Below are 15,427 nucleotides of genomic sequence, written 5' to 3' on the forward strand. Positions count from 1 at the left end.
CTCAGGTGTTTGGTCATCTTAGATTTTCATAAGAGCTGGATCCAGACTGAAGCTTGTGTCATTCGAAGTTACCTCAGCGTTGTTTAAACCAAGCAAGGAATGATAATGTGCATTTGAACATATAATTGGAGTACAAGGTTATTAGATGTGTTATGTCAATGCTTGGCTATATGTGTCTTTAATCTAGACAACATATTTTGTGACTGCTATTATTGTTTTAAACAATGTGCAGTACAATGTGTTAACATCTCAAAAATTTTGTTTGGGTTTCATGACCTCTTAAACAGAGAAAGAGAATGCATCTGAACCTGAACACTATCTGGAAGCTATTCCAGAGTTTGGGAGCTAAATGTGAAAAATGATCTACCTGTTTAGTGGTTGCCTTCCTACTATATACTATCAAGTCCAGAGATTTGTAACCTTAAGGAGCATGATGGATTGTAGCGTGACTGAAGACTGGTTAGGTATGCAGCAGCTAAACCATTTAGGGCCCCATAAGTAAGTAGTGATATTTTGTAACTTATACGTAACTTAATAGGTAGCCAGTGCATATATTGTATTTAACAGGAGAAAATTAATAGGAGAAATCCAATTTAAAAGGAGAAAAATATTGGTCTTCCAGTCTTTTACATTTGTAACACATTCTGTTATCTTAGATAACTTGGAAGTTTTATCTGGTCTTGTTAAAATATATAGTTAAGTATTATCAGCATAGCAATGGAAACTAATCCCATATTTTCTAATAGTATTATCAAGGGGCAACATGTATATTGAAAATAGCAGAAGGCATATATCAGATCCTTGTGGCACTCCATACTTTACTGGCGTTAATTTTTCACCAATTTAGACCCTGTTTAAATAAAGTGGTAATGGTCAGACTGGTATAAACCAGGGGTCTCCAAAATGGGTCCTGGAGGGCCAGTGTCTTTAGCTCCAAGCCTATTAAACACACCTGAACTAACTAATTAAGGTCTTAAGGCAAGCTGGAAACTTCCAGGCGGTTGTGTTGAGGCAAGTTAGAGCTAAATTCTGCAGGACACCGGCCCTCCAGGACTGAGGTAGGAGACCCCTGAACTAAACCTTCTTAAAGCACGGCCTTGAATACACAAATCGCTTTGTAATCTATCTATGATATGAGTATGTCATGATCTGTATTGTCGAACACAGCACTTAGATCAAGTTAAACCAGTAATGAGATGCTGCCTTGATCTGAAGCAAGAAGCAAGTAATTTGTAATTTTAACAAAATTGAATTCTGAATGAAATTCTTCATAGATTTATTTTTTATTTATTTAATTATTTAGCAGGAAGGAGCACAATTGAGCAGACAACTTTTTTTTCCTACAATTTGAGACAAAGAAAGAAGATTTGAAATAGGTCTGTAATTTGCCAGTTCACTGGGATCTAGTAGTAGTTTCTTAATAAGTGGCTTAATAACCGCCAGCTTGAAGGGTTTTGGGACGTGGCCTAAAGATAACGAGGAGTTAATCATATTGAGAAGCTTTTTTTTTCCGCGGCTACGGGTTAAAACTCTTTTATTAATGTAGTGGGCACGGGATATAATAAAGATATTGTTTACAACATGATTATTTGTTAATCTAGGCACTGTGCTAAATAAAAACCTTGAATAGGTTTGGTTGTTTTCTATGAGTTTGCAGATATGCTCGGACTTGGCAGCTTTTAGAGCAGCGTCTAGCTAGACATATAGCGTTGTGTTTTTTTATTTATTTTTTTTTATATATATTTTTTTTACCATTTTAACCAAATTGGATAATTTTCTGCAGTTATAAGTTAAATATATGTTTAATACATGTTCAGACGTTTCATATATAGGCCAATTACATTTCACGTTATAAGTTTGCGGATGCAGACTGACATAGACTTTCACGTAATAGCCAGCAGAGGGCAGTAAAACACCGCCTTTTGCCAAACAATTTGTAGTTGAGCAACTATAGATGTAATGTCATGGCTGTAGACCTGGAAAGGAGCCAGGAATACTTCCTGTGTAAATTATCTTGAGCATTGAGTCTATATCACTGAAGGCTTTCTCAAATGACCCCGACTCAACTGTTCTCCAGTCAAAGAGGCCCTGGCACAGGTCATTACTAACCATCTGTCCATAAAGAGCTGTGGCGGAACTCCACAGGTTCACCGTGCAGAGGCTTCGACAGCATTATTATCTAACGAGTCTGTTAAATCACTTTATAATGGACACCCCTCCATTTACCCCCCATCCAGGCCTTTAAAACAGGTCAGTTCCTGAGAGTCAGCACTTTGGGAGGAGGGAGTTGGTTGCAGAGGGCATACAGGCTTTTTTATGGTCCCACAGGATCCTGCATTTATCTGCTTGAGGACATAAGTGCTTCTTTGCTGTGGCAGGCATAATCGACTGCAAGCAACTTCCAGGGCTCAGTTATTTGTCGATCAAATTGTGTAGAACAATATTAGGGCATCTGAAAGCAACGCATTACTCAGAAGAGTGCAGCTTAGGGAATTGGAAAATGCCTCTTCTAAAAAATAAAATAAAAAAAACATTAGGGGACTAGCAAATTAAGCAAAACACATCTTTTGTGTTAATGCCAAAACAGATTGTTTATTACTTTTTTGTATGCTATTTACATATTTATCAAATACAAAGTATAATACAGAGTTTGGGATGCCACAGCACACCTACAACACATGGCATCTAACAAACCCTTGTTTCATCTGAAATCGTTCTTTCCGTCTGACACACAACATTCAACCATGGAAGCATGATTCTGAGGAGTTTCTGAGCGCAATTCGGAATCACTGCTGAATAAATCCACCCAATAAAATAAATTGCAACCACTCTGTATAACCTCATACACCTGTCTTCTGGACGTTTCATGTGATTCCTCAACTAGTTGGGATGTAATTTCATAAAAAATGATGAAATATTCATTTACTATCCAGCCTGATAAAACAATAACTTATATCGATGACAGAAAAGTGTTTATTTGTGCGTTTGTGTCCTTTTTTTCCTCACAAATGGTCAGATTGGGGGCATTTTAGGTCGTGGAATTCACGTTATGAATAATTAATTCATTGTTACTTCCATCTTCTGCATTAATCCTGTGTTTTACAGCTCTGAGTGGTGGAGAGATTACAGAGGGGCAGAAGGACAAATGAAAGGATGGAGGAGAAGATCAGTGGATCTGTATAAAAGGGTCAGCTGAGAGGGCCTGTTCCCTTGTCAATGAAACTGACCCTAATGGGGATAAAAAAAAATCTCTGTACGCACAGACACGCCACAAAAAAAGGATATTCTGCAGAGGCTCATACGATGCTGAACTTTTTACTTATATGGGTTTGCTCATTGGTTCAGTATTAGTTCCTCACTTTTTTTGTGGAATGAAATAGTCTTTTAGGAAGGAGATAAGGTCAACCAACATCCCAGTCCATCAAAAAAGAACGAGAATGTCCTTTGCTTCTCGAGTTGTGGTACTCATACGAGCGCAGTCACTCCCCCGAGCTTGCCGCTCTCTTCACTCGCCCAAGGCTGTAGGTTCTGCAGGGCGAACAGTGATGAGTTGTGGATGCAGAGCGGGTCTGTTGGAACTGATTCAGTCAAAGACTTCTGGAAGGCATCGTGCTGGAGTTGAATCATCAGTCGGTTGGCCTGCTGTCGCTCTGCCTCCCTCTCTTCTGCCGTCTGCCGCCTGACATGAGATGGAGGGAAAAGATGGAGAAAATTAGAGGAGTAGAGGTTTTCATTTGCCACAAACTTGATCATGTGAACGTTTACTACAGATATTCAGTTATATATGATATTACAGGGTGAAAGATAGTCAAAGACCCAACATTAAGCATTTAAGACCACAACAAGATATGAAGATCTTTGAGGAACAAACCAGCATATGGATTTGAATATAATTTTGTCATATGCACATGCAGCTGAGATGTTTGTTGAGATGTGATTGATTAATCAACCGTACCAAAAGGTAAATTTTTATTTAAACATTACATTTGTGTAATGTGCGAGCAGCCCCTCCTTTTCTACAAAGTGCGGCATGTCATTAGTGCCTTTGCCTAATTAATAATTCATATTTCATCTTGACAACACCATTATTTTCCCATTAATTCTTACAGGTATTATGGCCCTTAGTAGGTCAAATCTGAGAAGTGATTTCAGGTCATTACAGACATTAATGTGGTTAGTCTACATACATACACACAAACACACACACACACACACACACACACACACACACACACATACACACATACTATGTCCAGTATTGAATTTTTATTACATAAATCATTCACATAATTCCTGTTTTCAGTGACTCTGCCTAAAACCACGTGACAGCAGTAAAATAATCAGTACACCTATTTCACAGTAAGTGTTATTGGACACTTTCAATGTCCAGACAAATGTTTAGAAAAAGTGTGTATTGTCTAGTGAAATTGTGCTTTTATGCCTTTACTCCTCATATCTGATCTGAGTTTTTCACACCCATTTCTACATCTTACATTAATATATCTCAATATGCCTCACCTCCATTTGGTCCTGCGGTTTTGAAACCAGGTTTTGACCTGAGCGTCTGTCATCTTCAGAGTTTTGGCCAAAGCTGCTCGTTCAGCGCTGGCCAGGTATTTTTGTCTGTGGAAGCGCTTCTCCAGCTCACAGATCTGCACTCGGGAGAAAGACGTACGAGGCTTCTTTCTCTTAGGTGGTGTGCGGTTCTGGTACGGGTGACCAATACGCCGAGCCACAGTGAAAGGCGTCAGGGCTGCTGTGAAATGTGAATAAAGAGAGAAAAGCCAGTGAGAGGTAAGGCAAGTCAGGAAGAGTCTGACAATCAGCTTACTGACCTCCTTAACACACTAAATCATTTTTCTCAGTAGACAAAAAGCAAAATTGGAACCTGCCTTTTCAAGATTGAAAATATTTTTTGTTGCCTTTTAGTAAAGTAATTTTTTAGATACAAGATATGACACAATATCATTGTTGTTTTGTTGTATTAGTTTATATATTTGAAATGCATTAAAAAAAATTCTAACAATGACTGTTAGGAAGCAAAATAGTTTTTTTGCACATTAAATAAGCTTTCGCTTAAAGGTTTGTGTAATTGTGTGCTGCATAAATCAGCCTAAGTTTCTGACTCTTGCTGAGTCAAAGGGAAACTGTGTTCCTCATCATTATAAATTACTGTATGCCTTCATGCACTATACCTTTTAGACTTTATATTATTGATTGATAAATACTAAAAACCCTCGTAAATAGATGGATTGCTGATGCTCTTAGGATTTGTTGAGAGGCCTGTTACTCAGGTTACATATAGGCTGTACAATAAAATCACACAAAACTTATCTTATTAATGTTGCATCAAATACAAACAGCAGCTGTTCTTCTAATGAAAGTAATAACCTATATTGTTAATTTATTTATTAGCTAAAACGCACAGAGAAGCAGAGAGCGCCTGTTACCGCAGCTATATGGCAATAATTAAAGCTGGTGAAATATTGATATGTCTTTCTAATGGCATAGCGTTCGCCATTTACCCCAGAATAAAGAAAGCGGGTGATCTATGTGATAGGCCTGAACTGTAAGAGTTTACATTCACATGCAAAAGAGCGGTTAAACTAAATATAACAATACTCATTTATTCATGTATTTCTGTCGCACGCTAGGTCTATGTTCAGTACTTATTTGAAAAAACAAAAACGAATGCCCGCGTAGTTAATTAAAATTAAACTAATTAAAACGAATTCAAATGTTTATTATTTTAAGTCAATGATTTTAATGATTAGATAATTATTAAGATATGTGTTCAAATTTGTCAAATAAGCTTAAATGATATTGCAAAATCTAGCAAAAAAAATAAAAAATAAAAATACATATAATAATAATAATAATAATCTTTTTGTTTGTGTGGTTAACAGACACGTTGACCTATAAGCTGAACATCTTGAGGTGTTGACTTTCTCTCGCTCTCTTAATTTAATTTCGCCCATAACCGGTACAGGTGTATCACGCTCTTCAAGGTCAAATAAAACTAAAACGAGCTCTTCTGTAGCATCCATTCATCTGCCGCCTCTTTATGGAAAGAGCAGGATCAAGTTTCCCAGACAGACTGTCTAATATTTACTGTATTGAAACCTCCATCAATTCATCCATCTGATTCTTTTACAAGCAAACATGCAACAGCATCACAGTTTGCACAACTAAAATGGCAAATGATGAAGAGTGCATCTGTGCTGTTTTTGAGTATGCTAATAGCCTACATTTCTATTGCGATAACGACTTTAAAAAGCCTTCGTCGTTTTTAAATGCAGAATATTTAAGTAATTCGTACTTCGTTCATCTCAATATGGACTACAATAAAATACATTTTCTAATTGTTTAAATGCACTTTAATGATAAAGCATCAGATAATACCTTAGGCCTAAAGTTACTGATAAAGCATGTTATTAGGCTATAGCGTGTCACCAACAATAGCTTAAGTACTTTTTTGTTTTAGTTCTTGTCTCATAATAATGCCGTGCTATATATAGGCTATATATATATATATATATATATATATATATATATATATATATATATATATATATATATATATATATATATATATATATATAAAATGAGAAGAAGAAAATTCTGCTATGTTGTTAGGCTATTATCAGGCTATAAAACACAAATTGTGAACTTGAGTGATTTGTGCAGTCAATTCACCATTTCCTGATTCTGATTACTTCAACCATGAGGATTTTGTTAGAAAAACGAAAATAACAGATCGAAACAATAGGAGTATTTGTTTACCTGCAAATCTGTCTTTTGCGAATCGCTGGCTGCTCTCCATCCAGGGAAAACTGAGGCTCCCAAGTCCGGGTACCGCGCTGGCCATGGGTGGAGGCACGGCCGCGGTCAGGGGCCTGTGAGCCGGGACCCTAATCACTCCTCCGGGTGCAAGGGTCAAGTTCACTCCGTACGGACTGGACTCCTCATATGGAGCCGCGATACCGTGAAAAGTGCCTGTTAGCGTAGTGTACGGCGTTGCGCTCGCTCCCGTTGGGCTGCCGAGATGGTAACTTCCTCCGCTCGCGCTGCTGCTGTTGCTCTCGGAATTATTCCTGCTCGAGTTCTGCTGTGATTCTTGATCGGTGCCGCTGAGAATCTGGTCAATGCCGAAGCTGATGGGTTCATGTTGGGTTGGTTGTGATGTTTGACTGGTGCCACCTGGGCTGGAGCTTGGGGCTCGGTCCATCCTCACCACCCGAACCTTTCCAGTGGGTTTATTCCACAGACAATTTCGTATTGCCCTGGAATCGCAAAATGGAAAACTCTATCTCTATCAGTAAAGGGAATCCCTCGTAATATATACTTTATGATGTATTACTCCTCGAGATTCAGTTCTTGACTTAGGATGGCTTGGACGCATTCGACTGTGGGTAAAAAGTTTTTGGCACGAGGACTTGGCAGATTTCTGGCATTCTCTCTCTCTCAACTGGATCCCTGCGCGGAACTCGTTGGGCTCTACTCTTCTCTGATTGGGTAGTGCTCAGTCTCCCTCTCCTTATTGGCTTTCATTTCGTTACAAGTCACAAAACATAACGCGTTTTGACATCATTCTTTAAAATGCAGATAGTTTAGTCTCCCATTTCTGTATTGGTCAAGTATCTCTTTATTATGGACATGCTGACATCAGCATGCATCAGTGGCTTTTTAAATTCTTGAGTATTTAATAGAGATTCTACCGTGACCCTGTGGAAAATAAAGTACTCGTCAATTGTAATTTTTTAACTTTTGTGTAGAAAAAGAAGTTTGTAGGGTAGTTTCAGATCAGATGAGATGAGGAAAGTATAATTTGATGACTTAAATGTTTCAATAATATTTCTGGTTTCTATAAACTAAGCTATATTAAAACCAGGAACACTTATCAATTCACGCTTTAAAAAAAAAAAAAAAAATCATAAAATCGAATTTTTATGTCGCCTCCAGTAATCAGAGGAGTGCATTTGACCTCAAAGCTGCCCTCTACTTTTTTTTTTTTTTTTTTGTTACTTTTTTTTTCTAATATGTCAGTCAACTTTAGACACTTTCGCTGCTTTATTACACGAAGATAAAACTAATTTAATATCCTTTTCGTTTATTTTGACCATGGGGCAGCTGGAATGTATTTCCAACTACACCACATCAAGATAAAAGACTTTAAGTAATGATAATTATATTAATGATAATACTACTACTACTACTAATAATAAAAATAGCTGTTCACTTTTTAGTCGCTGATAAATTGAAATTCTGATTTATTTTATAAATCATGTTAATTGCAGCGCTTTCTAACCCGTTGAGAAGATTTAAAAAGAAATAGACTGAAAATTATTCACTGAAGAATGGTTCATTCATGTCCGATATAGCATTTGACAATACGGATGAGACTAAAATTTACAAGTTAGGCTACTACTGTTATAATGCAGACAACAGCTTTACTTTTTAAATTTGTTCTTAGAGCCACGTAAATCATTTTGTTTCTGTTAAATATTTTCTGAAACCTTACTGGAATTAGTCCTTTAGAATTTATAATGCAGGTGGACCCAGGATCGTTTCAGTGACTTTTAGCTGCTCTTTAGTTACTGCATCCGGAAACCCCTAAAGGAGCCTGCACTGGCGCTTGGAGAGCTGCACACCCTTGTGAGTGTTGGGACACCCGATCTTATGACAGCGCATCTAAGTGGTTTCTTGTAATCTGTCACACAAAAATGATTATGCTCTTTTGGCCTGGCCGCCGCGTTTGATTAGCTTCAGGGAGTGGGAGCTGGTGTGGAGCAAATCCGTTTACTTTGAAGTAGTTGATATTTTAATAGACCATTAGTGAGTGCTGACGCTAAAAAGCCTCGTTCCCCCGGGAGCTCGGCCCTTGTCCAGTGGCTGAAGACGCTTACGTCACTCCCGTGGTGCTTGTCGCTGACCCATGGTCACTGTTTCGCTCTGTTTTCATCTCGATAGATAGATAGATAGATAGATAGATAGATAGATAGATAGATAGATAGATAGATAGATAGATAGATAGATAGATAGATAGATAGATAGATAGATAGATAGATTATTATTATTATTATTATTATTATTATTATTATGTGCAATACAAATAATATATAGATTTTTATGTTTCAAATGCGCTTTAAATGTGAAATTGTATATTTTTTGAACATCGATGAAAAGGTCTAATAGGTTCTGGTCAGCTAACTATAATTTAACCTTTTCGTTTGGGGGGTTATGAAATGCACTCATAAACATCCTGCTTGAGGGACACAAACGGTTTCACCTGGCAGGGCGCCGGAGGAGAACTCGGACCCACTTTCTTATCTTTGACCCGTGCAAACAATTTAGCAGCCGAGAATCAATAGATTGATGAAAACCGAATTAAAAGCGTGAAATCCCTCTAAATACAGGAATGGCTGGCGAATTGTTGGAGTAATTACCGGGATCTGCATATGAGCGGGCGCGCGTGCCACCCTGCCCCCGGCGCTGTTTTTATTGCGCGTGTCTGCCGTTATCAATTCTGCCGAACATTTTAAATGGGAGTCTGGCAGCCCGCAGTATAAAAGCGCTCAGATAATATGCAAAAAGACGACGCTGCTTTTGAATAATAAATGCCGCACTTATATAGCGGCTTTAAAACACCTATGATGCTACGATATGAAAAGACCATGATAAGTAATAGTGCATTTAAAAAGGATCTAGTATGTTTTTATTACTATATTTTAAAAAGCATAGAGAGAGAGAGACGGCGGGAAGGAAATGGGCTGAATGAGGAGGGGCTGGGAGCCAGAGAGATATCTGTATTATTGCAATAAAAGCCAAGAAAAAGTGAAAGGCGCCGAAATTCCCTCCCAGCGAAATACCCTGCTTAATGAAAGTTTAGAGTCTCTCTCTATCTCTATGCCCATGAAATATTCACTCAAATGTTATATAAAGCTCAGCACCTAATGTCCTTTATGGCTTTTCTTTGTTTTTCAGCTTGTTGTTCTTGCTTATTATTCTTGGGCTTGTAATAGAACTCCTTTTAATTTAGTTTACATGGTGTGTCATGTACTTCTCTTTCTTTATTTCTTTCTTTCTTTCTTTCTTTCTTTCTTTCTTGATAGGACAGTTGATTCAGTATATATGTGCATCACCCTCTTGAATTAACGTGTACGCTTTTCTGTAGAACATCTAGTTTTTAACCCCTCCTGTCTGTTACTTACATTTCTAAGATATTTAAACGTACGATTGGGTGAAAAATTTTACTGATGAAGAATGTCAATTTAAGCATTAGAACCTACTGATCAAGATGATACTAGTTATGTGTTATAAGATCTTGCCAACATTGTGAGCGTTATAGCAGCAGGCACTAGTTGTTATGTTTAGGCATTTGAATTGTTGATTCAAATTTTAATTGCTGTTCAGAATTTAACCTTTAAAAAAAATTTTTTTTTTACCATTTTAAATGAAAATTCTAGAAATAATTATGATGGGTTCTGATGGGAATGGCATGATCATTATTATTTGTATTATTTTACTTACAAGTAAATTGGAATGCCACATCACTAGATTAATTTACACAATTATACATTTAAGTATTATAATTAGTTTGCTTGCAACAGCAATATTTGTACCTGTCTTTAATTTATACAGGTTAGACAGTTACAGACTACTTCAGTTTGTAGAAGATAAATATGGAATATTATAAAATGTTTGAGACCTATAGCACACACACACACACACACACAGTTGCAAGTAACAAGTAACTTACAAAGGTTGACTAACGCTTCCCTTTCCTGTCTCCCCTAACTGATTCATATCAAGTAGTTTTCAATATTATCCAATTAAATGCTATTCGGGTTTTTCTCCTGAGTACAGATATATACATATTTACTGTATTTGTCCCCACAAATATCCAACCAACAGATTTACAGTTTCGCAACATGATCAAATGCCCCTGTGAGCAGTTTCTACACTGAGATCAGTTAAACAAAAGAACATTGTAATTTTAGCAGTCTGCATGTTGAAATATACAAGACAGATTTATGAAAAATACAGTCAGACATGTGTTTTTAGATACCAGAGCTTTGACTTTGTATACTGCGTCTAGAACTTCTTTTTCTTATTGTTCTTATTCAGCATACAATCAACTATAGTTATTATTCTTGGTCTTTCATTGCTTTTTATTGCTGTTGTTTTTATTGTTTTTTTTTATTAGTAATAAGAATCTATTTATCTGCATTCTCTATATGAAGTATTAGAAAGCAGCTAAATCAGGAAAGACCCCCTACTGTGGGACAGTGTAAACAGAAGCAGGTGTGTGTGTGTGTGTCTGGGTGAGGGGGAGCACTGCCACAGGCTTTTGCCTTTACAGATCTCTAAAACTGCCCCTGATTGAGGAACCTGAAAAAAAAGAGCAATAGAGAGAGAGAGAACATGCAACGCACAGCTGTTTAAGACAATAGAGCAGGCTTTAGTGTAACCTGCTCACTGGGAGCATTTCAGCAACAAAGAGCCAAAGAGGAGTTGCCCCAGGGAGGAAATGGATAGCCTCTCTCTCCCCCTCCTCTTGCAGAGCTCTCTCGCTCACTCACTTTGGTTCACACAGACTCACAAGTGCATCTCTGGGCCTCATTATTGCTCAGTGTTCAGATGAGCTATGCTCTATTGAATGGAGAGATGGACAGAGTTTAACACACTACGCTGTGGAGAAATGAGACGCAATCGGAAGTGCTCCTCTGGATGTGCATTTGACTGGACGCTGTTTGATGTGATGCAAAGACTGTGGTCTTGTAAATGCTTCACTATGGCCATTTATTATTTCCACATTCTGTCTGCCTTGATGAGCTTTATCAGTAACACAAAACAGTACTGCCTATAGGTTCCCCCAACTCATGGAAAATAATCCACAAACTAAACCAGTTTTATTTAATATTAAATAGTAAAATATTGAATTATTATTATTATTATTATTATTATTATTATACATATATGTATTATTACATTTGATAAGGAAAAAACATTATTTATACTATACAATTTATATATTAGTATAAAATGATATAATATATTATGGTTTGATATTCATATTTAATTTAAAACATTATTTTAATCTCAAGGGGTTTATCTGAAGAAAAAACAGGTTGCATTTGTTGCAAAATGAGATGTCAATATTTGTATTGTTGATGTTGTTGTCATTATTATCATTATTTTGTAACTTTCTTTTGCAATTTAACATTAACATATTTTATAGTATCTAATGTTTTCATAACATTTTAATATTTACATCTGTTTATTTATTTATTTGCATTTATCATAGATTGAAATAACATGATATTCATATTCTTAGTCAGTGGGGACCAAAACAACAACGGTCTGCACTGACTTTCTTTTATATGGACAACAAACACTTTTTATAATAGACATTATTATATAATATTAAAATATACATTTTATAACAATTTACATTTTAATGAAGGCATACAAGTTTTCTTTCTATTATTATTATATAGTAAAATATTGTATTATTATTATTATTATTATTATTATTATTATTATTATTAATAATAATATTATACATTTATTATTAATTTATAATATGCATTATTCAATTTTTTATAATATTATAGTGTTTTTATGCTTTAATATGAAGATATTTTATAGTAATAAATGCATTTAATTTAGTATCATTTTAATCTTGAAATGAAATCTTAACATTTCTACAATTATTATAATTATCATATAACATTATTTTGCCATTTAACATCAATATATGTAATAACATCTAATATTTGAATGTAACTGTAAAATTTAGATTTGTTAAATCTTTTATTTAAGAGTATTTTGTTATTTATTCAGTATTTATTTTACATTTAAATAACATTGTATTCTCAATCAATCAAATGAACATCAGTGGCAGTCGTTGGAGGATCACAGAATGTAATATAAAACATAACCAAATCAGACCCCATACAGAATCCATTGCTCTAGCTGGTTTGCAGGTAAAACCATCATGAAAACGGGCAGATGTGATCGCTGTACATGGAAAGCAGACTGTCACTGTGTGTGCCGGAGGGGATGGCAAATCTGTGGCATGTGGAGAGCAGAACCGCTCCTCTGATGGTTGAGTGCGTGGCTCTGTTTCACTTTAATAGTAGATGAGAAGACGCAGATGAGTTGGGGGGTGCATGTTTGAAAGGGGCAACTGCAGGAACCATTGCAAAAAGGCCTGGAGAATAACTTTTGTTGGGACACTTGTAATTATTACTTCTTAAACACCTTCAGTTGAATTATTTGCTTAATTATGCTTCATGTACATCTTCATATGTGTCTGTGTGTGCTTGTGCATTGATACAGTGAGCCTACATGTGTGTGTTTTGCGCGTGTGTGGCGTCAGTGTCAGCCTCGCTGTGAATCGTGTCAGAGGCACTCAATAAAAGGCGATTATGCAGTGTGTCGCTGTGCCTCTCTTTGTCTTCCTAACGACTGCCTTTTGACCTTCTCACCCTGCCTGCTGCCTGCCGGCGGGAGGGGAGGGAGCGTGGACCAGCTGCCACCAGTCTTACTGCCCCTCTCGCTGGCAGAGGCCTCAACTACAGCCCCTGCTCCTCCCAGCACGCTGGGCCCTCAGGGTGGAGCAAGCTGTTGAGCCACCAGTCTCCCTGCAGTCCCACCTGCCCTACACACATTTATACATACACACACACCGTCTCTCAGCATAGCCCAAGGCATCGCTGTCTCCTCCTATGTCTCATCCATCTCCGCTCGTGCACTTCCAGTCCGTTCATTTCATGTTTCGTCACTTTCGGGGGGGTTAGTTTTAGTCCTGTTTTCTTTTTAATAGCAATTGTTGTTTTCCCTCCAAGCTGTTTTCGTCTGTTTACAGAGTTAACTGTCAGTTTGAAGTTACATTAGGTGGTGACAGAAACTTGTAGCACAGTTTATGGACTCTTCTACCGGTTTGATTATGTTTATAGGATCTTCTGTTAATGTTGTTTGCTGTCTCGAGTATGTGTGTGCTGACATCCAACACGAGGCTGTTGTGAGATTTAAGGGATAACTGCTAGTTGTGGACACTGAAAAACAATGGCAACGTTTTATGGTGAGGTTCAGTTAGGGAGTGTTAGCATTAGCATTCGATAGCCTATCATCAATAAATATCCTGTTTTAACAGTTTTTTTTTAGTATACGTTTACGTTAATTCATTATAGTTTTTTCACGTTTCTTCATCCTATGAATTTTCAATTATACAAGTAAAAATTCATTAATATTAATAAACAATAATAAATGTATTGTTAGTTTGTGTGTTTCAAAGTTGTACATTAAAGATTATTGGAGTAAGTTTTACCAGAAAATAGTGTAAAAACTAGCATATTCTGTGTAAAATAGTTTTCCCAAAAGTTCATTTACTCACCATCATCTCGTTCCAAAATGATATGACTTTCTTTCTTCTGTGGAATGCAAAAGAAGATATTTTGGGAAACAGTTTTTACTTATACAAAGAATGTCAGTGGGGTCCAAAACAACAATGAACCCAAACTGACTTTCATTGTATGGACAACAAACACAAAATAAAGGCATACAGGTTTGATTATTATATCATGTATGATAACGTCCATGTTGAACGCGGGTGTATTCAATAAGAGGAAAACTGTGATTAATTCCTCATTATTACTTTATTTCTAAATTAAAAATGTACGCTTCACAGTTAGTTTTAGAAGTATCCCCCAATGCTCTTGCAAACCAGCAGCACTCATGAGCTACAGCAATGGACACACACACACACACACACACACACACACACACACACACACACACACACGCACACAGACACACACACACACAGAGACACACAGACACACACACACACACACACACACAGAGGGTTCTTTCTGCTCTTTTCTTTCTGACATATCCATGATGGATGACTTTCAAACACACACTTTATGAGCTGAGCATTCATCTGGATTCACAGCATCCACAACCAGATTTATGGGACGTGAGTGTGTGCGTGCGAGTGTGTGTGCACGCGCGTGTGTGAACCGAATGTGAAAAAAAAAAACACAGAGCGACAGAGAGGCATGTGACAGAGAGGCACGAGGTGCAGAAAAATTGCATAGAGCTTTTTTTTTTAACGATTGTGTTGTCTTCTTTGACTGAAATCCCACGTATAACTTTCAATCGGATTTTTTTCTTTATTTTTTTTTCTTTTAATGCAAAAAATAAAATAAAATACAATTCAGAAGCTTTCCACGCGGTGCATTCAAAATGTCCCACAGGTGACCGGCGAGCCTCAGGTGTCAATCAAAGCTTGTGGGCGGGGCTCCATGTGGCCAGAACAGTTCGTAATGAAGGGGTCCTGCAAGTTGACATAAGTTTGGGACAGGACTATCAGGACAAGGGTTTGGAATTTAGTTATTCTCTCTCTCTCTCTCCCTCT

General features: G+C 37.0%; 1 protein-coding gene across 1 annotated transcript; it reads right to left on the reverse strand.

Annotated features, from left to right (window-relative positions):
- Window positions 1-2,565: 2,565 nt before the first annotated feature.
- LOC128021230 (T-cell leukemia homeobox protein 3-like) lies at window positions 2,566-7,441 on the reverse strand. The gene is made up of 3 exons (XM_052608287.1): window positions 6,784-7,441; window positions 4,519-4,756; window positions 2,566-3,679 (listed from the first exon to the last, which is right to left on the reverse strand). The coding sequence occupies exons 1-3, from the start codon at window positions 7,226-7,228 to the stop codon at window positions 3,466-3,468; spliced, it is 897 nt and encodes a 298-aa protein (XP_052464247.1). The 5' UTR covers window positions 7,229-7,441; the 3' UTR covers window positions 2,566-3,465.
- Between the last annotated feature and the right edge of the window lie 7,986 nt (window positions 7,442-15,427).

This window comes from Carassius gibelio, chromosome A10, assembly GCF_023724105.1.
Source record: "Carassius gibelio isolate Cgi1373 ecotype wild population from Czech Republic chromosome A10, carGib1.2-hapl.c, whole genome shotgun sequence".
NCBI lineage: Eukaryota > Metazoa > Chordata > Actinopteri > Cypriniformes > Cyprinidae > Carassius > Carassius gibelio.